At 47.1% G+C, this 25,446-nt stretch overlaps 1 protein-coding gene across 1 annotated transcript in view; it reads right to left on the bottom strand.

Moving 5' to 3' along the window:
* cntnap2a (contactin associated protein 2a) overlaps positions 1–25,446 on the bottom strand; it is a 383,710-nt gene that overhangs the window by 136,767 nt on the left and 221,497 nt on the right. Inside the window, exon 10 of the mRNA XM_065007055.1 lies at positions 8,592–8,741. Coding sequence (XP_064863127.1) covers positions 8,592–8,741 — 150 coding nt within the window. The remainder of the gene's footprint in view (positions 1–8,591; positions 8,742–25,446) is intronic.

A 25,446-nucleotide genomic window follows, 5' to 3' on the forward strand; every position in this document is an offset into this window, starting at 1 on the left:
ACCAGAGTAGTCCCATCCTACCATTCCCCCCAGGACCAGAGTAGAGTCCCATCCTAACATTCTCCCCCAGGACCAGAGTAGTCCATCCCCCAAGGACCAGAGTAGTCCCATCCTAACATTCACCCCCGAGGACCAGAGTAGAGTCCCATCCTAACATTCTCCCCCAGGACCAGAGTAGTCCCATCCTAACATTCATCCCCCCAGGACAAGAGTAGAGTCCCATCCTAACATTCTCCCCCAGGACCAGAGTAGTCCCATCCTAACATTCATCCCCCCAGGACCAGAGTAGAGTCCCATCCTAACATTCATCCCCCAGGACCAGAGTAGTCCCATCCTACCATTCACCCCCCAGGACCAGAGTAGTGTCCCATCCTAACATTCATCCCCCCAGGACCAGAGTAGAGTCCCATCCTAACATTCTCCCCCAGGACCAGAGTAGTCCCATCCTAACATTCCCCCCAGGACCAGAGTAGAGTCCCATCCTAACATTCTCCCCCCAGGACCAGAGTAGTCCCATCCTAACATTCATCCCCCAGGACCAGAGTAGAGTCCCATCCTAACATTCACCCCCAGGACCAGAGTAGAGTCCCATCCAAACATTCACCCCCCAGGACCAGAGTAGAGTCCCATCCTAACATTCTCCCCCAGGACCAGAGTAGTCCCATCCTAACAGGACCAGAGTAGAGTCCCATCCTAACATTCACCCCCAGGACCAGAGTAGAGTCCCATCCTAACATTCACCCCCAGGACCAGAGGAGTCCCATCCTAACATTCATCCCCCCAGGACCAGAGTAGAGTCCCATCCTAACATTCACCCCCAGGACCAGAGGAGTCCCATCCTAACATCCACCCCCAGGACCAGAGTAGAGTCCCATCCTAACATTCACCCCCAGGACCAGAGTAGAGTCCCATCCTAACATTCACCCCCAGGACCAGAGTAGAGTCCCATCCAAACATTCACCCCCCAGGACCAGAGTAGAGTCCCATCCTAAGATTCATCCCCCAGGACCAGAGTAGTCCCATCCTAACATTCACCCCCCTCCAGGACCAGAGTAGAGTCCCATCCTAACATTCACCCCCAGGACCAGAGTAGTCCCATCCGAACATTCATCCCCCAGGACCAGAGTAGAGTCCCATCCTAACATTCACCCCCAGGACCAGAGTAGAGTCCCATCCTAACATTCACCCCCCAGGACCAGAGTAGAGTCCCATCCTAACATTCACCCCCAGGACCAGAGCAGAGTCCCATCCTAACATTCACCCCCCAGGACCAGAGCAGAGTCCCATCCTAACATTCACCCCCAGGACCAGAGCAGAGTCCCATCCTAACATTCACCCCCAGGACCAGAGCAGAGTCCCATCCTAACATTCACCCACCCCCAGGACCAGAGTAGAGTCCCATCCTAACATTCACCCCCAGGACCAGAGGAGTCCCATCCTAACATCCCCCCATCAGGACCAGAGCAGAGTCCCATCCTAACATTCACCCACCCCCAGGACCAGAGTAGAGTCCCATCCAAACATTCACCCTCCAGGACCAGAGTAGAGTCCCATCCTAACATTTACCCCCAGGACCAGAGTAGAGTCCCATCCTAACATTCACCCCCAGGACCAGAGTAGAGTCCCATCCTAACATTCATCCCCCAGGACAAGAGTAGAGTCCCATCCTAACATTCATCCCCCAGGACATTTCCCCCAGGACCAGAGTAGAGTCCCATCCTAACATCCACCCCCCAGGACCAGAGTAGAGTCCCATCCTAACATTCACCCCCAGGACCAGAGTAGTCCCATCCTAACATTCCCCCCCAGGACCAGAGTAGAGTCCCATCCTAACATTCACCCCCAGGACCAGAGTAGAGTCCCATCCCAAACATTCACCCCCCCAGGACCAGAGTAGAGTCCCATCCTAACATTCACCCCCAGGACCAGAGTAGTCCCATCCTAACATTCATCCCCCCCAGGACCAGAGTAGAGTCCCATCCTAACATTCACCCCCAGGACCAGAGTAGAGTCCCATCCTAACATTCACCCCCAGGACCAGAGTAGAGTCCCATCCTAACATTCATCCCCCCAGGACCAGAGTGGAGTCCCATCCTAACATTCACCCCCCAGGACCAGAGAGTCCCATCCTAACATCCACCCCCCAGGACCAGAGTAGAGTCCCATCCTAACATTCACCCCCAGGACCAGAGTAGAGTCCCATCCTAACATTCACCCCCAGGACCAGAGTAGAGTCCCATCCAAACATTCACCCCCAGGACCAGAGTAGAGTCCCATCCTAACATTCATCCCCCAGGACCAGAGTAGAGTCCCATCCTAACATTCACCCCCTCCAGGACCAGAGTAGAGTCCCATCCTAACATTCACCCCCAGGACCAGAGTAGAGTCCCATCCAGAACATTCATCCCCCAGGACCAGAGTAGAGTCCCATCCTAACATTCACCCCCCAGGACCAGAGTAGAGTCCCATCCTAACATTCACCCCCCAGGACCAGAGCAGAGTCCCATCCTAACATTCATCCACCCCCCAGGACCAGAGTAGAGTCCCATCCAAACATTCACCCTCCAGGACCAGAGTAGAGTCCCATCCTAACATTCACCCCCAGGACCAGAGTAGAGTCCCATCCTAACATTCACCCCCCAGGACCAGAGTAGAGTCCCATGCTAACATTCATCCCCCACAGGACCAGAGTAGTGTCCCATCCTAACATTCATCCCCCCCAGGACAAGAGTAATCCTAACATTCTCCCCCCAGGACCAGAGTAGTCCCATCCTAAAATGCATCCCCCAGGACAAGAGTAGAGTCCCATCCTAACATTCATCCCCCAGGACCAGAGTAGTCCCATCCTAACATTCACCCCCCAGGACCAGAGTAGTGTCCCATCCTAACATTCATCCCCCCCAGGACAAGAGTAGAGTCCCATCCTAACATTCTCCCCCCAGGACCAGAGTAGTCCCATCCTAACATTCATCCCACCCAGGACAAGAGTAGAGTCCCATCCTAACATTCATCCCCCCAGGCCCAGAGTAGTCCCATCCTACCATTAACCCCCCCCCAGGACCAGAGTAGTCCCATCCTAACATTCTCCCCCAGGACCAGAGTAGTCCCATCCTAACATTCTCCCCCAGGACCAGAGTAGTCCCATCCTACCATTAATTCCCCCCAGGACCAGAGTAGAGTCCCATCCTAACATTCTCCCCCAGGACCAGAGTAGTCCCATCCTAACATTCATCCCCCAGGACCAGAGTAGAGTCCCATCCTAACATTCACCCCCAGGACCAGAGTAGAGTCCCATCCTAACATTCACCCACCCCCAGGACCAGAGTAGTCCCATCCTAACATCCACCCCCAGGACCAGAGTAGAGTCCCATCCTAACATTCTCCCCCAGGACCAGAGTAGTCCCATCCTAACATTAATCCCCCAGGACCAGAGTAGAGTCCCATCCTAACATTCACCCCCAGGACCAGAGTAGAGTCCCATCCTAACATTCACACCCCAGGACCAGAGAGAGTCCCATCCTAACATTCATCCCCCCCAGGACCAGAGTAGAGTCCCATCCTAACATTCACCCCCAGGACCAGAGTAGAGTCCCATCCAAACATTCACCCCCAGGACCAGAGCAGAGTCCCATCCTAACATTCACCCCCAGGACCAGAGCAGAGTCCCATCCTAACATCCACCCCTCAGGACCAGAGCAGAGTCCCATCCTAACATTCACACCCCCAGGACCAGAGTAGAGTCCCATCCAAACATTCACCCCCCCAGGACCAGAGTAGAGTCCCATCCAAACATTCACCCCCAGGACCAGAGCAGAGTCCCATCCTAACATTCACCCCCAGGACCAGAGTAGAGTCCCATCCTAACATTCACCCCCAGGACCAGAGTAGAGTCCCATCCTAACATTCACCCCCAGGACCAGAGGAGTCCCATCCTAACATCCACCCAGGACCAGAGCAGAGTCCCATCCTAACATTCACCACCCCCAGGACCAGAGTAGAGTCCCATCCAAACATTCACCCTCCAGGACCAGAGTAGAGTCCCATCCTAACATTTACCCCCAGGACCAGAGTAGAGTCCCATCCTAACATTCACCCCCAGGACCAGAGTAGAGTCCCATGCTAACATTCATCCCCCAGGACCAGAGTAGAGTCCCATCCTAACATTCATCCCCCCAGGACAAGAGTAATCCTAACATTTTCTCCCCCAGGACCAGAGTAGTCCCATCCTAACATGCATCCCCCAGGACAGAGTAGAGTCCCATCCTAACATTCATCCCACCAGGACCAGAGTAGTCCCATCCTACCATTCACCCCCCAGGACCAGAGTAGAGTCCCATCCTAACATTCATCCCCCCCAGGACAAGAGTAGAGTCCCATCCTAACATTCTCCCCCAGGACCAGAGTAGTCCCATCCTAACATTCATCCCCCAGGACAAGAGTAGAGTCCCATCCTAACATTCATCCCCCAGGACCAGAGTAGTCCCATCCTACCATTAACCCCCCAGGACCAGAGTAGTCCCATCCTAACATTCTCCCCCAGGACCAGAGTAGTCCCATCCTAACATTCTCCCCCAGGACCAGAGTAGTCCCATCCTACCATTAACCCCCCCAGGACCAGAGTAGAGTCCCATCCTAACATTCTCCCCCAGGACCAGAGTAGTCCCATCCTAACATTCATCCCCCCCAGGACAAGAGTAGAGTCCCATCCTAACATTCACCCCCAGGACCAGAGTAGAGTCCCATCCTAACATTCACCCACCCCCCAGGACCAGAGTAGAGTCCCATCCTAACATCCACCCCCAGGACCAGAGTAGAGTCCCATCCTAACATTCTCCCCCAGGACCAGAGTAGTCCCATCCTAACATTAACCCCCAGGACCAGAGTAGAGTCCCATCCTAACATTCACCCCCAGGACCAGAGTAGAGTCCCATCCTAACATTCACACCCCAGGACCAGAGGAGTCCCATCCTAACATTCATCCCCCCCAGGACCAGAGTAGAGTCCCATCCTAACATTCACCCCCAGGACCAGAGGAGTCCCATCCTAACATTCACCCCCAGGACCAGAGTAGAGTCCCATCCTAACATTCACCCCCAGGACAAGAGTAGAGTCCCATGCTAACATTCATCCCCCACAGGACCAGAGTAGTGTCCCATCCTAACATTCTCCCCCAGGACCAGAGTAGTCCCATCCTAACATTCATCCCCCCAGGACAAGAGTAGAGTTCCATCCTAACATTCATCCCCCCCAGGCCCAGAGTAGTCCCATCCTAACATTCTCCCCCAGGACCAGAGTAGTCCCATCCTACCATTAACCCCCAGGACCAGAGTAGAGTCCCATCCTAACATTCTCCCCCAGGACCAGAGTAGTCCCATCATAACACTCTCCCCCAGGACCAGAGTAGTCCCATCCTAACATTCTCCCCCAGGACCAGAGTAGTCCCATCCTACCATGAACCCCCAGGACCAGAGTAGAGTCCCATCCTAACATTCTCCCCCAGGACCAGAGTAGTCCCATCCTAACATTCATCCCCCCAGGACAAGAGTAGAGTCCCATCCTAACATTCTCCCCCAGGACCAGAGTAGTCCCATCCTAACATTCATCCCCCCAGGACAAGAGTAGAGTCCCATCCTAACAACATCCCATCATCCCCCCCAGGACCAGAGTAGAGTCCCATCCTAACATTCATCCCCCCAGGACCAGAGTAGTCCCATCCTAACATTCCCCAGGACCAGTCCCATCCTACCATTAACCCCCAGGACCAGAGTAGAGTCCCATCCTAACATTCTCCCCCAGGACCAGAGTAGTCCCATCCTAACATTCATCCCCCCAGGACCAGAGTAGAGTCCCATCCTAACATTCACCCCCAGGACCAGAGTAGAGTCCCATCCTAACCCCCAGGACCAGAGTAGAGTCCCATCCTAACATCCCCCCCAGGACCAGAGTAGAGTCCCATCCTAACATTCACCCCCCAGGACCAGAGTAGAGTCCCATCCTAACATTCACCCCCAGGACCAGAGTAGAGTCCCATCCTAACATTCACCCCCAGGACCAGAGGAGTCCCATCCTAACATTCATCTAACCCCCCCAGGACCAGAGTAGAGTCATCCCATCCTAACATTCACCCCCAGGACCAGAGGAGTCCCATCCTAACATCCACGCCTCAGGACCAGAGTAGTGTCCCATCCTAACATTCACCCCCAGGACCAGAGTAGAGTCCCATCCTAACATTCACCCCCAGGACCAGAGTAGAGTCCCATCCAAACATTCACCCCCCAGGACCAGAGTAGAGTCCCATCCTAAGATTCATCCCCCAGGACCAGAGTAGTCCCATCCTAACATTCACCCCCCTCCAGGACCAGAGTAGAGTCCCATCCTAACATTCACCCCCAGGACCAGAGTAGTCCCATCCGAACATTCATCCCCCCCAGGACCAGAGTAGAGTCCAATCCTAACATTCACCCCCAGGACCAGAGTAGAGTCCCATCCTAACATTCACCCCCAGGACCAGAGTAGAGTCCCATCCTAACATTCACCCCCAGGACCAGAGCAGAGTCCCATCCTAACATTCACCCCCAGTACCAGAGCAGAGTCCCATCCTAACATTCACAGAGCAGAGTCCCATCCTAACATTCACCAGGACCAGAGCAGGAGTCCCATCCAGGACCAGAGCAGAGTCCCATCCTAACATCCACCCCTCAGGACCAGAGCAGAGTCCCATCCTAACATTTACCCACCCCCCAGGACCAGAGTAGAGTCCCATCCAAACATTCACCCCCAGGACCAGAGTAGAGTCCCATCCAAACATTCACCCCCAGGACCAGAGCAGAGTCCCATCCTAACATTCACCCCCAGGACCAGAGTAGAGTCCCATCCTAACATTCACCCCCAGGACCAGAGTAGAGTCCCATCCTAACATTCACCCCCCAGGACCAGAGTAGAGTCCCATGCTAACATTCATCCCCACAGGACCAGAGTAGTGTCCCATCCTAACATTCATCCCCCCCAGGACAAGAGTAGAGTCCATCCTAACATTCTCCCCCAGGACCAGAGTAGTCCCATCCTAACATGCATCCCCCAGGACAAGAGTAGAGTCCCATCCTAACATTCATCCCACCAGGACCAGAGTAGTCCCATCCTACCATTACCCCCAGGACCAGAGTAGAGTCCCATCCAAACATTCACCCCTCAGGACCAGAGCAGAGTCCCATCCTAACATTCACCCACCCCCAGGACCAGAGTAGAGTCCCATCCAAACATTCACCCCCAGGACCAGAGTAGAGTCCCATCTTAACATTCTCCCCCAGGACCAGAGTAGTCCCATCCTAACATTCATCCCCCCCAGGACCAGAGTAGAGTCCCATCCTAACATTCATCCCCCAGGACAAGAGTAGAGTCCCATCCTAACATTCATCCCCCAGGACCAGAGTAGTCCCATCCTACCATTAACCCCCCCCCAGGACCAGAGTAGAGTCCCATCCTGACATTCACCCCCAGGACCAGAGTAGAGTCCCATCTTAACATTCTCCCCCAGGACCAGAGTAGTCCCATCCTAACATTCATCCCCCCAGGACCAGAGTAGAGTCCCATCCTAACATTCATCCCCCCCAGGACAAGAGTAGAGTCCCATCCTAACATTCATCCCCCCAGGACCAGAGTAGTCCCATCCTACCATTAACCCCCCCCAGGACCAGAGTAGAGTCCCATCCTGACATTCTCCCCCAGGACCAGAGTAGTCCCATCCTAACATTCATCCCCCCCCAGGACCAGAGTAGAGTCCCATCCTAACATTCACCCCCCAGGACCAGAGTAGAGTCCCATCCTAACATCCACCCCCCAGGACCAGAGTAGAGTCCCATCCTAACATCCACCCCCCAGGACCAGAGCAGATGGAATGGGACCAATGGAGCCAATCTCTCTTCAGAGAAAGTCCCTCTGGAATCAGGCCACATCTCACATCTCAGATCTCACTGGAGTATGTCTGGGGCTTTCTGTCAGTTATATTTCTCCTCTACCTGGCCAACTGCCATAGTGTGTGTGTGTGTGTGTGTGTGTGTGTGTGTGTTCAAGTGTGTTGATATGGAAAGAGGAGACAGAAGGGTTTATTGAAGCTCAGTCAGGAAACAACCTATCCAAAACACACACACACACACACACACACACACACACACACACACACACACACACACACACACACACACACACACACACACACACACACACACACACACACACACACGCACAACGTGGTCCTTTCAGAGGCAGCAGTCAGATTAATGAGAACCTCTGTGTCTCATGTTTAATGTATGAGCAGCCAGGCAGAGCAGAGGGGATGTGTGCGTATTGAGTTCTAGAGTTCCCCTGTGAACTTCTTTTCCTCCAATAACCCCAGCACAGATGTCCTAAACTTTTCTTCCTGAGTTCAATATGTCATGTGTAGTATCATAGACAACTCACGGTCTGGTTCAAAGCACATGATGAAATGTTGGTATAGTATTTGACAATAATTTATGTTTATTTTCTAAGGACAGTAAAAGAATGCAGAACATATCCTCTGATGGAGTGGTGGTCTGTGATTTCACCCCCCTCACCTCCCAGGTGGTATGTGCCCCCGGTCCTGATGGTGATAGGTGTGGTGGTTCGGATCGCTGATGCCTCGTCACCATCGATCGTCAACAAGACCGAGTTCTCCTTAGCAACCAGACGCACCGCGTGCCACTGGCCGTCGTTAAGGACCGAACCTGAAGATGAGAGGAGAGGAAAACAGACACACGCACGCACGCACACACACAAACATCTCTGGTCAGAGTGGTTAATTAGTAAAGGCCCCCTGTCAAGTCTCAGAAGCCCACTGCATGCTGGGGTCCAGTCAACTATGTGAAAGGGCTTTCAGCTCCAGAGCTCAAAGAGGCTGCTGCTAGACACACACACACACACACACACACACACACACACACACACACACACACACACACACACACACACACACACACACACACATACAGAGGAGGGCAGGAAAGAGAGGAGGGGTAGAGAGGAAGAGATAGGAGGAGACAGACAGGAAGCCACTCTGCAATTCCCCTTCTATCTATCTATCTATCTATCTATCTATCTATCTATCTATCTATCTATCTATCTATCTATCTATCTATCTATCTATCTATCTATCTATCTATCTATCTATCTATCTATCTATCTATCTACAGTATTCACACAGGAACCCACGCTGCAGTTCCCCTTCTATCTATCTACAGTATTCACACAGGAACCCACGCTCCCGTTCCCCTTCTATCTATCTACAGTATTCACACAGGAACCCACGCTACCGTTCCCCTTCTATCTATCTACAGTATTCACACAGGAACCCACGCTACCGTTCCCCTTCTATCTATCTACAGTATTCACACAGGAACCCACGCTGCAGTTCCCCTTCTATCTATCTACAGTATTCACACAGGAACCCACGCTACCGTTCCCCTTCTATCTATCTACAGTATTCACACAGGAACCCACGCTACAGTTCCCCTTCTATCTATCTACAGTATTCACACAGGAACCCACGCTACAGTTCCCCCTCTATCTATCTACAGTATTCACACAGGAACCCACGCTACAGTTCCCCTTCTATCTATCTACAGTATTCACACAGGAACCCACGCTACAGTTCCCCTTCTATCTATCTACAGCATTCACACAGGAACCCACGCTACAGTTCCCCTTCTATCTATCTACAGCATTCACACAGGAACCCACGCTACAGTTCCCCTTCTATCTATCTACAGTATTCACACAGGAACCCACGCTACAGTTCCCCTTCTATCTATCTACAGCATTCACACAGGAACCCACGCTACAGTTCCCCTTCTATCTATCTACAGCATTCACACAGGAACCCACGCTACAGTTCCCCTTCTATCTATCTACAGTATTCACACAGGAACCCACGCTACAGTTCCCCTTCTATCTATCTACAGCATTCACACAGGATCCCACGCTACAGTTCCCCTTCTATCTATCTACAGTATTCACACAGGAACCCACGCTGCAGTTCCCCCTCTATCTATCTACAGTATTCGCACAGGAACCCACTCTACCGTTCCCCTTCTATCTATCTACAGTATTCACACAGGAACCCACGCTACAGTTCCCCTTCTATCTATCTACAGCATTCACACAGGAACCCACGCTACAGTTCCCCTTCTATCTATCTACAGCATTCACACAGGAACCCACGCTACCGTTCCCCTTCTATCTATCTACAGTATTCACACAGGAACCCACGCTGCAGTTCCTATTCATCTATCCATCTATAGTTTTCAGACAGGAACCCACGCTGCAGTTCCTATCCATCTATAGTTTTCAGACAGGAACCTGCGCTGCAGTTCCTATCCATCTATCCATCTATAGTTTTCACACAGGAACCCACGCTGCAGTTCCTATCCATCTATAGTTTTCACACAGGAACCCACGCTGCAGTTCCCCATCTATAGGACTCAATAGTATTCACTTCAGGCTCACAGCTCCATACAGAATACTGAAGATGAGGTATTGAATTGAAAGGAAAAAATATTGGAGTGTGTGTGTGTGTGTATACAAGGGAGAGAGAGGGAGAATGGAGATATATATATGTTTTTTAACCTGATTTCTTTTGACTCTGAAGCTGTTCCTGAGCAATATGCATACATGCATACACACATGCACACATTTATGCATTTACGCACTCAGACCTCCTACACACACACACACACACACACACACACACACACACACACACACACACACACACACACACACACACACACACACACACACACACACACACACACACACACACACACACACACACACAGTGCAATATGCTATCCCCAATGTATCCCCAATCCAATCTACAGTAATGTGCCATAAAACAGGTCATAGGAGAATAAAGATAAGATAAGAGGGAAACATTTAGAAGAGATCTCACACACACACACACAAACAAACACAGGATCAATGTATAAGGGAACACTCAGAGAGAGAATGAGAAAGAGATAGAGAGAGTGTGTGTGAGAGAGAGAGAGAGAGAGAGAGTGTGTGTGAGAGAGAGAGAGAGTGAGAGAGACAGAGAGAGAGAGAGAGAGAGGGAAATGAGATAGACAGAGATTGAGAGAGAAGAGAGGGAGAGAGAGAGAGAGAGAGAGAGAGAGAGAGAGAGAGAGAGAGAGAGAGAAAGAAAGAAAGAGAGAGAAAGATAGAGAAAGAGAGAGAGTGAGGGAGACAGAGAGAGAGAGAGAGAGAGAGAGAGAGAGAGAAAGAAAGATAGAGAAAGAGAGAGAGAGAGAGAGAGAGAGAGTGATATAAACTGTAATTGAGAAATACAGTATATCTAATCAAAAACACAGAGATCCAGACAACAAAAATATACACCTTCATTATGAGGAAACACTGAAGCAATAGAAACACACCCTCAGAACAGAATTAGGAACAATCAGCTGGATGTAATTGAGGAGTCCATTGAATCCAACCACTTCTGGGAGAAAACAGTTTTAAGCAAACCAGGCAATCCAAAATGGTGGAGAAATCACTTTGCAAACCTCTATTTACAGCAATATAGAATACTGAAGATGAGGTCTTGAATTGAATGGAAAAAAGATTGGTGTGTGTGTGTGTGTGTGTGTGTGTATGCGTGTGTGTATGCAAGGGAGAGAGAGGGAGAAGGGAGATATAGAACTTTTTAAGCCTGATCTCTCTTTTGATTCTGAAGCTGCTCCTGAGCAATATGCATACATACATACACACATGCACACATTTATGCATTTATGAATTTACACACACACACACACACACACACACACACACACACACACACACACACACACACACACACACACACACACACACACACACACACACACACACACACACACACACACACACAGAATCAAACCAATTCTGGGAGAAAACAGTTTTAAGCAAACCACATCATGATGTGAATTGGCAATCCAAAATGGTGGCTAAATCACTTTGGAAACCTCCATTTACAGTAATATAAGAAAGAGCCCAGAACAAAAAGATTTGTCAATAACTTGTCAATAATCAACTGACTGGCTTTCTTGATGTCTATAGTATTCTCTCGGGTATGCAATCTGGTTTCCGCTCAGGTTATGGATGTGTCACTGCAACCTTAAAGGTCCTCAATGAAGTCACCACTGCCCTTAACTCTAAGAAATATTGTGCTGCTATTTTTATTGACTTGGCCAAAGCATTTGATTCGGTAGACCATTCAATTCTTGTGGGCTGGCTAAGGAGTATTGGTGTCTCTGAGCGGTATTTGGCCTGGTTTGCTAACTACCTCTCTCAAAGAGTGCAGTATATAAAAAAAATATAAAAAAACATGCTGTCTCAGCCACTGCCTGTCACCAAGGGAGTCCCCCAAGGCTCAATCCTAGACCACACGCTCTTCTCAATTTACATCAACAACATAGCTCAGGCAGTAGGAAACTCTCTCATCCCTATATATGCAGATTATATGGTTTAAAATCAGCTGGCCCCTCCCCAGATTTTGTGTTAAATGCTCTTCAACAAAGCTTTCTTAGTGTCCAACAAGCTTTCTCTACCCTTAACCTTGATCTGAACACCTCCAAAACAAAGGTCATGTGGTTTGGTAATAAGAATGCCCTTCTTCCCACAGGTGTGATTACTACATCTGAGGGTTTAGAGCTTGAGGTAGTCACCTCATACAAGTACTTGGGAGTATGGCTAGACGGTGCACTGTCCTTCTCTCAGCACATATCAAAGCTGCAGGTTTAAGTTAGATCTAGACTTGGCCGTAATCGCTCCTCTTTCACCCCAGCTGACAAACTAACCCTGATTCAGATGACCATCCTACCCATGCTAGATTACGGAGACATAACTTATAGATCGGCAGGTAAGCTTGCTCTCGTGCGGCTAGATGTTCTTTGCCATTCGGCCATCAGATTTGCCACCAATGCTCCTTATAGGACACATCACGGCACTCTATACTCCTCTGTAAACTGGTCATCTCTGTATACCCGTTGCAAGACCCACTGGTTGATGGCTATTTATAAAACCCTCTTAGGCCTCACTCCCCCCTATCTGAGATATCTACTGCAGCCCTCATCCTCCACATATAACACCCGTTCTGCCAGTCACATTCTGTTAAAGGTCCCCAAAGCACACACATCCTTGGGTCGCTCTTCTTTTCAGTTCGCTGCAGCTAGCGACTGGAACAGTTTTATCTCAATCTCTTCATTCAAAGACTCAATCATGGACACTCTTACTGACAGTTGTGGCTGCTTTGTGTGATGTATTTTTCTGACTGTGCCCACTTGCAACATGTTTTGTGCTGCTACCATGTTGTGTTGCTACCATGTTGTTGTTATGTTGTGTTGCTACCTTGCTATGTTGTTGTTTTATAGGTCTCTCTTTGTGTAGTGTTGTGTTGTCTCTCTTGTTGTGTGTTTTGTCCTATACTTATATTGTTTTTTTTCTTCTTTAAAAAAAAAATCCCAGGCCTCCATCCCCGCAGGCCTTTTAGTAGGCCGTCATTGTGAATAAGAATTTGTTCTAAACTGAACTGCTTAGTTAAATAAAAAATAATAATAATAGAATAAAAAAATCAGCAGCAGTCAAAGACTACCAGAATCCTATGGATACCCCAATTACAGAACAAGAATTATTGGGAAAACTATGCACTTTACAACCCAAAAAGGCCTGTGGTGCTGATGGTATTTTAAATGAAATGATCAACTACACAGATCACAAGTTCAAACTGGCTATACCCAAACTTTTCAAAATGATCCTCACTGCAGGTATTGCCCCAGATATTTGGAACCAAGGATTGATCATACCAATCTATAAAAATGTGGAAAAATCTGAGTCAAATAATTACAGAGGAATATGCAGTAACAGCAACTTGGGGAAAAGTCTGTGCAGTATCATAAATAGCAGACTACATCATGTCCTTCATGAGCATAACAGACTGAAGATAAATCAGATTGGAGTTTTACCAAATGACCACAACAGACCACATTTATACCCTCCACACTCTAACTGACAAATGATATATATATATATACTGTATACAGGCCTAAAGGCAGAGACAATAAGAAGACACAGAGGCTTAATACAATTTAACTACACCTTCGTTTCATCACAGAACCGGAGAGCAACATCTGTCCGGTGAAGTCCACAGAGCATATTGCATGGAACAAACAGTTACATGACCTACAGCATCGTCAAGCAAGTTCATGACTACTTAACATCGAATGATTTAGAACCACGGAGAGTTACCACAAGTTGAATGATTTAGAACCACGGAGAGTTACCACAAGTTGAATGATTTAGAACTACGGAGAGTTACCACAAGTTGAATGATTTAGAACCACGGAGAGTTACCACAAGTTGAATGATTTAGAACCACGGAGAGTTACCACAAGTTGAATGATTTAGAACCACGGAGAGTTACCGCAAGTTGAATGATTTAGAACCACGGAGAGTTACCACAAGTTGAATGATTTAGAACCACGGAGAGTTACCACAAGTTGCAAAGAAAACAGGAGCTGCCGCCGCTATTCCAGCACCATTTCCACTTCAACATTTCAACATCATCAAATCACATCTGCTTCATCTAATACAGTGACAACTAAAATATAGCAAAAACAATTTAGTCCAATCAACGTAAGCTAAATAGTATGTGGTTGTCCATGGTTCTGTGTGTGTGTGTGTGTGTGTGTGTGTGTGTGTGTGTGTGTGTGCACCTTAATGCAAGTAGAAAAAACATGTTGACTCCCCCTACTTGTAGAGAAAAGCCAGTGCCATCCTCCTCTCATTCATGTTGATGAAACGGTCTATGACTCTGTCATACAGTACTTTCCTTTTTTGTCGTCCAAGGCTACCTGGCTAAAATGCTTGCTCGCTAGCCTAACGTCCTTTCATGGGCAACATTAGCTAGTTAACATTAGCCTTCTACATCTAGCTACATATTGTACTTCCATCCTCTCAGGCCAGGGGGACAATGTATGAATTAATGGTTGGATCAGAATCACAGTTATAATCATTCACCAGCACGGATAATTAAGTAAAACCACAAGTCCAAATCCCCCATCTCCATCCATGGAGGGCCAATTTTAGCTAGCTAGCTGGATAGCCTCCAGAGGACACCAGCACAACAAAACACAACAATTCAAGTTGTTTCTATCAAGGACGTAGGCGCTAGTTGCGATTTGATAGGAGTGACACCAAACGCCTTTTTCTGATAGGAGTGACACCAAACACCTTTTTCTGATAGGAGTGACACAAAACACCTTTTTCTGATAGGAGTGACACCAAACACCTTTTTCTGATAGCAGTGACACCAAACACCTTTTTCTGATAGGAGTTTTTTTTGATTGGCGTTCCCTAGACACTTTGTTTTGCTCTGCCAGGACCATTCACAGTTGAGCTCACTCAGTTTAGCTCAACGCTGATTGGCTATTATTTTATAAAAACATGTATAAAGGGAGGCCAAATGCTTGCTGGCTTCCCTTGCATTCAATGCTATGGGCGGGAACAATGTCATACTCGTTATGACCAGATGGCATCAGATAGATGGCCTACACATACAGAGACAGAGGGGAAATGTTTTGCTCGCTCGGATGCCTCCGCCGTTGAGATACATTTCGCCTTTTGCGAATTGAAGGAAGATTATGAAACGCAGAGAGATGAAAGATAAATAATGTTCTTTTTTTCTAGGTACATTTTTGGGGGAAGCCTGGCTTCCCTTGGCATCCATGAATACACGGCACTGCACAATTATACCCTCCACACTCTAACTGACAAACAAGTCAACCACAAGAGACCACATTATACCCTCCACACTCTAACTGACAAACAAGTCAACCACAAGAGACCACATTATACCCTCCACACTCTAACTGACAAACAAGTCAACCACAAGAGACCACATTATACCCTCCACACTCTAACTGACAAACAAGTCGACCACATGAGACCACATTATACCCTCCACACTCTAACTGACAAACAAGTCAACCACAAGAGACCACATTATACCCTCCACACTCTAACTGACAAACAAGTCAACCACAAGAGACCACATAATACCCTCCACACTCTAACTGACAAACAGGTCAACCACAAGAGACCACATTATACCCTCCACACTCTAACTGACAAACAAGTCAACCACAAGAGACCACACTTATCCCCTCCACACTCTAACTGACAAACAAGTCAACCACAAGAGACCACATTATACCCTCCACAGTCTAACTGACAAACAAGTCGACCACAAGAGACCACATAATACCCTCCACACTCTAACTGACAAACAGGTCAACCACAAGAGACCACATTATACCCTCCACACTCTAACTGACAAACAAGTCAACCACAAGAGACCACATTATACCCTCCACACTCTAACTGACAAACAAGTCGACCACAAGAGACCACATTATACCCTCCACACTCTAACTGACAAACAGGTCAACCACAAGAGACCACATTATACCCTCCACACTCTAACTGACAAACAAGTCAACCACAAGAGACCACATTATACCCTCCACACTCTAACTGACAAACAAGTCAACCACAAGAGACCACATTATACCCTCCACACTCTAACTGACAAACAAGTCAACCACAAGAGACCACATTATACCCTCCACAGTCTAACTGACAAACAAGTCAACCACAAGAGACCACATTATACCCTCCACAGTCTAACTGACAAACAAGTCGACCAGAAGAGACCACATTTTACCCCCCACACTCTAACTGACAAACAAGTCAACCACAAGAGACCACATTATACCCTCCACACTCTAACTGACAAACAAGTCAACCACAAGAGACCACATAATACCCTCCACACTCTAACTGACAAACAGGTCAACCACAAGAGACCACATTATACCCTCCACACTCTAACTGACAAACAAGTTCGACCACAAGAGACCACATTATACCCTCCACACTCTAACTGACAAACAAGTCGACCACAAGAGACCACATTATACCCTCCACACTCTAACTGACAAACAAGTCAACCACAAGAGACCACATTATACCCTCCACACTCTAACTGACAAACAAGTCAACCACAAGAGACCACACTTATACCCTCCACACTCTAACTGACAAACAAGTCGACCACAAGAGACCACATTATACCCTCCACACTCTAACTGACAGACAAGTCAACCACAAGAGACCATCGACCACAAGAGACCACATTATACCCTCCACACTCTAACTGACAAACAAGTCGACCACAAGAGACCACATTATACCCTCCACACTCTAACTGACAAACAAGTCAACCACAAGAGACTGACAAACAAGTTATACCCTCCACACTCTAACTGACAAACAAGTCAACCACAAGAGACCACATTATACCCTCCACACTCTAACTGACAAACAAGTCAACCACAAGAGACCACATTATACCCTCCACAGTCTAACTGACAAACAAGTCAACCACAAGAGACCACATTATACCCTCCACAGTCTAACTGACAAACAAGTCAACCACAAGAGACCACATTTACCCTCCACACTCTAACTGACAAACAAGTCAACCACAAGAGACCACATTATACCCTCTACACTCTAACTGACAAACAAGTCAACCACAAGAGACCACATTATACCCTCCACACTCTAAACAAACAAGTCAACCACAAGAGACCACATTATACCTCCACACTCTAACTGACAAACAAGTCAACCACAAGAGACCACATTATACCCTCCACACTCTAACTGACAAACAAGTTCGACCACAAGAGACCACATTATACCCTCCACACTCTAACTGACAAACAAGTCGACCACAAGAGACCACATTATACCCTCCACACACTCTAACTGACAAACAAGTCGACCACAAGAGACCACATTATACCCTCCACACTCTAACTGAGTCAAACAAGAGTAACTGACAAACAAAGACCACACTTATCCCTCCACACTCTAACCACAAGAGACCACATTATACCCTCCACACTCTAACTGACAAACAAGTCAACCACAAGAGACCACATTATCCCTCCACACTCTAACTGACAAACAAGTCAACCACAAGAGACCACATTATACCCTCCACAGTCTAACTGACAAACAAGTCGACCACAAGAGACCACATTATACCCTCCACACTCTAACTGACAAACAAGTCAACCACAAGAGACCACATTATACCTCCACACTCTAACTGACAAACAAGTCAACCACAAGAGACCACATTATACCCTCCACACTCTAACTGACAAACAAGTCAACCACAAGAGACCACATTATACCCTCCACACTCTAACTGACAAACAAGTCAACCACAAGAGACCACATTATACCCTCCACACTCTAACTGACAAACAAGTCGACCACAAGAGACCACATTATACCCTCCACACTCTAACTGACAAACAAGTCGACCACAAGAGACCACTTATACCCCCCACACTCTAACTGACAAACAAGTCGACCACAAGAGACCACATTATACCCTCCACACTCTAACTGACAAACAAGTCAACCACAAGAGACCACATTATACCCTCCACACTCTAACTGACAAACAAGTCAACCACAAGAGACCACACTTATCCCCTCCACACTCTAACTGACAAACAAGTCAACCACAAGAGACCACATTATACCCTCCACAGTCTAACTGACAAACAAGTCAACCACAAGAGACCACATTATACCCTCCACAGTCTAACTGACAAACAAGTCGACCAGAAGAGACCACATTTTACCCCCCACACTCTAACTGACAAACAAGTCAACCACAAGAGACCACATTATACCCTCCACACTCTAACTGACAAACAAGTCAACCACAAGAGACCACATAATACCCTCCACACTCTAACTGACAAACAGGTCAACCACAAGAGACCACATTATACCCTCCACACTCTAACTGACAAACAAGTTCGACCACAAGAGACCACATTATACCCTCCACACTCTAACTGACAAACAAGTCGACCACAAGAGACCACATTATACCCTCCACACTCTAACTGACAAACAAGTCGACCACAAGAGACCACATTATACCCTCCACACTCTAACTGACAAACGAGTCAACCACAAGAGACCACACTTATCCCTCCACACTCTAACTGACAAACAAGTCGACCACAAGAGACCACATTATTCCCTCCACACTCTAACTGACAAACAAGTCAACCACAAGAGACCACATTATACCCTCCACAGTCTAACTGACAAACAAGTCGACCACAAGAGACCACATTTTACCCTCCACACTCTAACTGACAAACAAGTCGACCACAAGAGACCACATTATACCCTCCACACTCAAACTGACAAACAAGTCGACCACAAGAGACCACATTATACCCTCCACACTCTAACTGACAAACAAGTCAACCACAAGAGACCACATTATACCCTCCACACTCTAACTGACAAACAAGTCGACCACAAGAGACCACATTATACCCTCCACACTCTAACTGACAAACAAGTCGACCACAAGAGACCACATTATACCCTCCACACTCTAACTGACAAACAAGTCAACCACAAGAGACCACATTATACCCTCCACACTCTAACTGACAAACAAGTCAACCACAAGAGACCACATTATACCCTCCACACTCTAACTGACAAACAAGTCGACCACAAGAGACCACATTATACCCTCCACACTCTAACTGACAAACAAGTCAACCACAAGAGACCACATTATACCCTCCACACTCTAACTGACAAACAAGTCGACCACAAGAGACCACATTATACCCTCCACACTCTAACTGACAAACAAGTCGACCACAAGAGACCACATTATACCCTCCACACTCTAACTGACAAACAAGTCGACCACAAGAGACCACATTATACCCTCCACACTCTAACTGACAAACAAGTCAACCACAAGAGACCACTTATACCCCCCACACTCTAACTGACAAACAAGTCGACCACAAGAGACCACATTATACCCTCCACACTCTAACTGACAAACAAGTCAACCACAAGAGACCACACTTATCCCCTCCACACTCTAACTGACAAACAAGTCAACCACAAGAGACCACATTATACCCTCCACAGTCTAACTGACAAACAAGTCAACCACAAGAGACCACATTATACCCTCCACAGTCTAACTGACAAACAAGTCGACCACAAGAGACCACATTTTAACCCCCACACTCTAACTGACAAACAAGTCAACCACAAGAGACCACATTATACCCTCCACACTCTAACTGACAAACAGGTCAACCACAAGAGACCACATTATACCCTCCACACTCTAACTGACAAACAAGTCGACCACAAGAGACCACATTATACCCTCCACACTCTAACTGACAAACAAGTCGACCACAAGAGACCACATTATACCCTCCACACTCTAACTGACAAACAAGTCGACCACAAGAGACCACATTATACCCTCCACACTCTAACTGACAAACAAGTCAACCACAAGAGACCACATTATACCCTCCACACTCTAACTGACAAACAAGTCAACCACAAGAGACCACATTATACCCTCCACACTCTAACTGACAAACAAGTCGACCACAAGAGACCACATTATACCCTCCACACTCTAACTGACAAACAAGTCAACCACAAGAGACCACATTATACCCTCCACACTCTAACTGACAAACAAGTCAACCACAAGAGACCACATTATACCCTCCACAGTCTAACTGACAAACAAGTCGACCACAAGAGACCACATTATACCCTCCACACTCTAACTGACAAACAAGTCAACCACAAGAGACCACATTATACCCCCCACACTCTAACTGACAAACAAGTCCACCACAAGAGACCACATTATACCCTCCACACTCTAACTGACAAACAAGTCAACCACAAGAGACCACATTATACCCTCCACACTCTAACTGACAAACAAGTCGACCACAAGAGACCACATTATACCCTCCACACTCTAACTGACAAACAAGTCGACCACAAGAGACCACATTATACCCTCCACACTCTAACTGACAAACAAGTCGACCACAAGAGACCACATTATACCCTCCACACTCTAACTGACAAACAAGTCGACCACAAGAGACCACATTATACCCTCCACACTCTAACTGACAAACAAGTCAACCACAAGAGACCACATTATACCCTCCACACTCTAACTGACAAACAAGTCAACCACAAGAGACCACACTTATCCCCTCCACACTCTAACTGACAAACAAGTCAACCACAAGAGACCACATTATACCCTCCACAGTCTAACTGACAAACAAGTCAACCACAAGAGACCACATTATACCCTCCACAGTCTAACTGACAAACAAGTCGACCACAAGAGACCACATTTTACCCCCCACACTCTAACTGACAAACAAGTCAACCACAAGAGACCACATTATACCCTCCACACTCTAACTGACAAACAGGTCAACCACAAGAGACCACATTATACCCTCCACACTCTAACTGACAAACAAGTCAACCACAAGAGACCACATTATACCCTCCACACTCTAACTGACAAACAAGTCAACCACAAGAGACCACATTATACCCTCCACACTCTAACTGACAAACAAGTCAACCACAAGAGACCACATTATACCCTCCACACTCTAACTGACAAACAGGTCAACCACAAGAGACCACATTATACCCTCCACACTCTAACTGACAAACAAGTCGACCACAAGAGACCACATTATACCCTCCACACTCTAACTGACAAACAAGTCGACCACAAGAGACCACATTATACCCTCCACACTCTAACTGACAAACAAGTCGACCACAAGAGACCACATTATACCCTCCACACTCTAACTGACAAACGAGTCAACCACAAGAGACCACACTTATCCCTCCACACTCTAACTGACAAACAAGTCGACCACAAGAGACCACATTATACCCTCCACACTCTAACTGACAAACGAGTCAACCACAAAAGACCACACTTATCCCTCCACACTCTAACTGACAAACAAGTCAACCACAAGAGACCACATTATACCCTCCACAGTCTAACTGACAAACAAGTCGACCACAAAAGACCACAATATACCCTCCACACTCTAACTGACAAACAGGTCAACCACAAGAGACCACATTATACCCTCCACACTCTAACTGACAAACAAGTCAACCACAAGAGACCACATTATACCCTCCACACTCTAACTGACAAACAAGTCAACCACAAGAGACCACATTATACCCTCCACACTCTAACTGACAAACAAGTCGACCACAAGAGAGCACATTATACCCTCCACACTCTAACTGACAAACAGGTCAACCACAAGAGACCACATTATACCCTCCACACTCTAACTGACAAACAAGTCAACCACAAGAGACCACATTATACCTCCACACTCTAACTGACAAACAAACAAGTCAACCACAAGAGACCACATTATACCCTCCACACTCTAACTGACAAACAAGTCAACCACAAGAGACCACATTATACCCTCCACACTCTAACTGACAAACAAGTCAACCACAAGAGACCACATTATACCCTCCACACTCTAATTGACAAACAAGTCAACCACAAGAGACCACATTATACCCTCCACACTCTAACTGACAAACAAGTCAACCACAAGAGACCACATTATACCCTCCACACTCTAACTGACAAACAAGTCGACCACAAGAGACCACATTATACCCTCCACACTCTAACTGACAAACAAGTCAACCACAAGAGACCACATTATACCCTCCACACTCTAACTGACAAACAAGTCAACCACAAGAGACCACTTATACCCCCCACACTCTAACTGACAAACAAGTCGACCACAAGAGACCACATTATACCCTCCACACTCTAACTGACAAACAAGTCAACCACAAGAGACCACATTATACCCTCCACAGTCTAACTGACAAACAAGTCGACCACAAGAGACCACATTATAGTCCCTCCACACTCTAACTGACAAACAAGTCGACCACAAGAGACCACATTATACCCTCCACACTCTAACTGACAAACAGGTCAACCACAAGAGACCACATTATACCCTCCACACTCTAACTGACAAACAAGTCAACCACAAGAGACCACATTATACCCTCCACACTCTAACTGACAAACAAGTCAACCACAAGAGACCACATTATACCCTCCACACTCTAACTGACAAACAAGTCAACCACAAGAGACCACATTATACCCTCCACACTCTAACTGACAAACAAGTCAACCACAAGAGACCACATTATACCCTCCACACTCTAACTGACAAACAAGTCAACCACAAGAGACCACATTATACCCTCCACACTCTAACTGACAAACAAGTCAACCACAAGAGACCACATTATACCCTCCACACTCTAACTGACAAACAAGTCAACCACAAGAGACCACATTATACCCTCCACACTCTAACTGACAAACAAGTCGACCACAAGAGACCACATTATACCCTCCACACTCTAACTGACAAACAAGTCAACCACAAGAGACCACATTATACCCTCCACACTCTAACTGACAAACAAGTCAACCACAAGAGACCACATAATACCCTCCACACTCTAACTGACAAACAGGTCAACCACAAGAGACCACATTTTACCCCCCACACTCTAACTGACAAACAAGTCAACCACAAGAGACCACATTATACCCTCCACACTCTAACTGACAAACAAGTCAACCACAAGAGACCACATAATACCCTCCACACTCTAACTGACAAACAGGTCAACCACAAGAGACCACATTATACCCTCCACACTCTAACTGACAAACAAGTTCGACCACAAGAGACCACATTATACCCTCCACACTCTAACTGACAAACAAGTCGACCACAAGAGACCACATTATACCCTCCACACTCTAACTGACAAACAAGTGACAAACCACAAGAGACCACATTATACCCTCCACAGTCTAACTGACAAACAAGTCAACCACAAGAGACCACATTATACCCTCCACAGTCTAACTGACAAACAAGTCGACCACAAGAGACCACATTATACCCTCCACACTCTAACTGACAAACAAGTCAACCACAAGAGACCACATTATACCCTCCACACTCTAACTGACAAACAAGTCAACCACAAGAGACCACATTATACCCTCCACACTCTAACTGACAAACAAGTCGACCACAAGAGACCACATTATACCCTCCACAGTCTAACTGACAAACAAGTCAACCACAAGAGACCACATTATACCCTCCACAGTCTAACTGACAAACAAGTCAACCACAAGAGACCACATTTTACCCTCCACACTCTAACTGACAAACAAGTCGACCACAAGAGACCACATTATACCCTCCACACTCTAACTGACAAACAAGTCAACCACAAGAGACCACATTATACCCTCCACACTCTAACTGACAAACAAGTCAACCACAAGAGACCACATTATACCCTCCACACTCTAACTGACAAACAAGTCAACCACAAGAGACCACATTATACCCTCCACACTCTAACTGACAAACAAGTCAACCACAAGAGACCACATTATACCCTCCACACTCTAACTGACAAACAAGTCAACCACAAGAGACCACATTATACCCTCCACACTCTAACTGACAAACAAGTCAACCACAAGAGACCACATTATACCCTCCACACTCTAACTGACAAACAAGTCAACCACAAGAGACCACATTATACCCTCCACACTCTAACTGACAAACAAGTTCAACCACAAGAGACCACATTATACCCTCCACACTCTAACTGACAAACAAGTCGACCACAAGAGACCACATTATACCCTCCACACTCTAACTGACAAACAAGTCAACCACAAGAGACCACATTATACCCTCCACAGTCTAACTGACAAACAAGTCAACCACAAGAGACCACATTATACCCTCCACAGTCTAACTGACAAACAAGTCGACCACACAAGAGACCACATTATACCCTCCACACTCTAACTGACAAACAAGTCAACCACAAGAGACCACATTATACCCTCCACACTCTAACCCTCCACACTCTAACTGACAAACAAGTCAACCACAAGAGACCACATTTTACCCTCCACACTCTAACTGACAAACAAGTCGACCACAAGAGACCACATTATACCCTCCACAGTCTAACTGACAAACAAGTCAACCACAAGAGACCACATTATACCCTCCACAGTCTAACTGACAAACAAGAGACCACAAGAGACCACATTTTACCCCCCACACTCTAACTGACAAACAAGTCGACCACAAGAGAGCACATTATACCCTCCACACTCTAACTGACAAACAGGTCAACCACAAGAGACCACATTATACCCTCCACACTCTAACTGACAAACAAGTCAACCACAAGAGACCACATTATACCCTCCACACTCTAACTGACAAACAAGTCGACCACAAGAGAGCACATTATACCCTCCACACTCTAACTGAC

The sequence above is a fragment of the Oncorhynchus nerka genome, linkage group LG22 (assembly GCF_034236695.1).
Source record: "Oncorhynchus nerka isolate Pitt River linkage group LG22, Oner_Uvic_2.0, whole genome shotgun sequence".
Lineage (NCBI taxonomy): Eukaryota > Metazoa > Chordata > Actinopteri > Salmoniformes > Salmonidae > Oncorhynchus > Oncorhynchus nerka.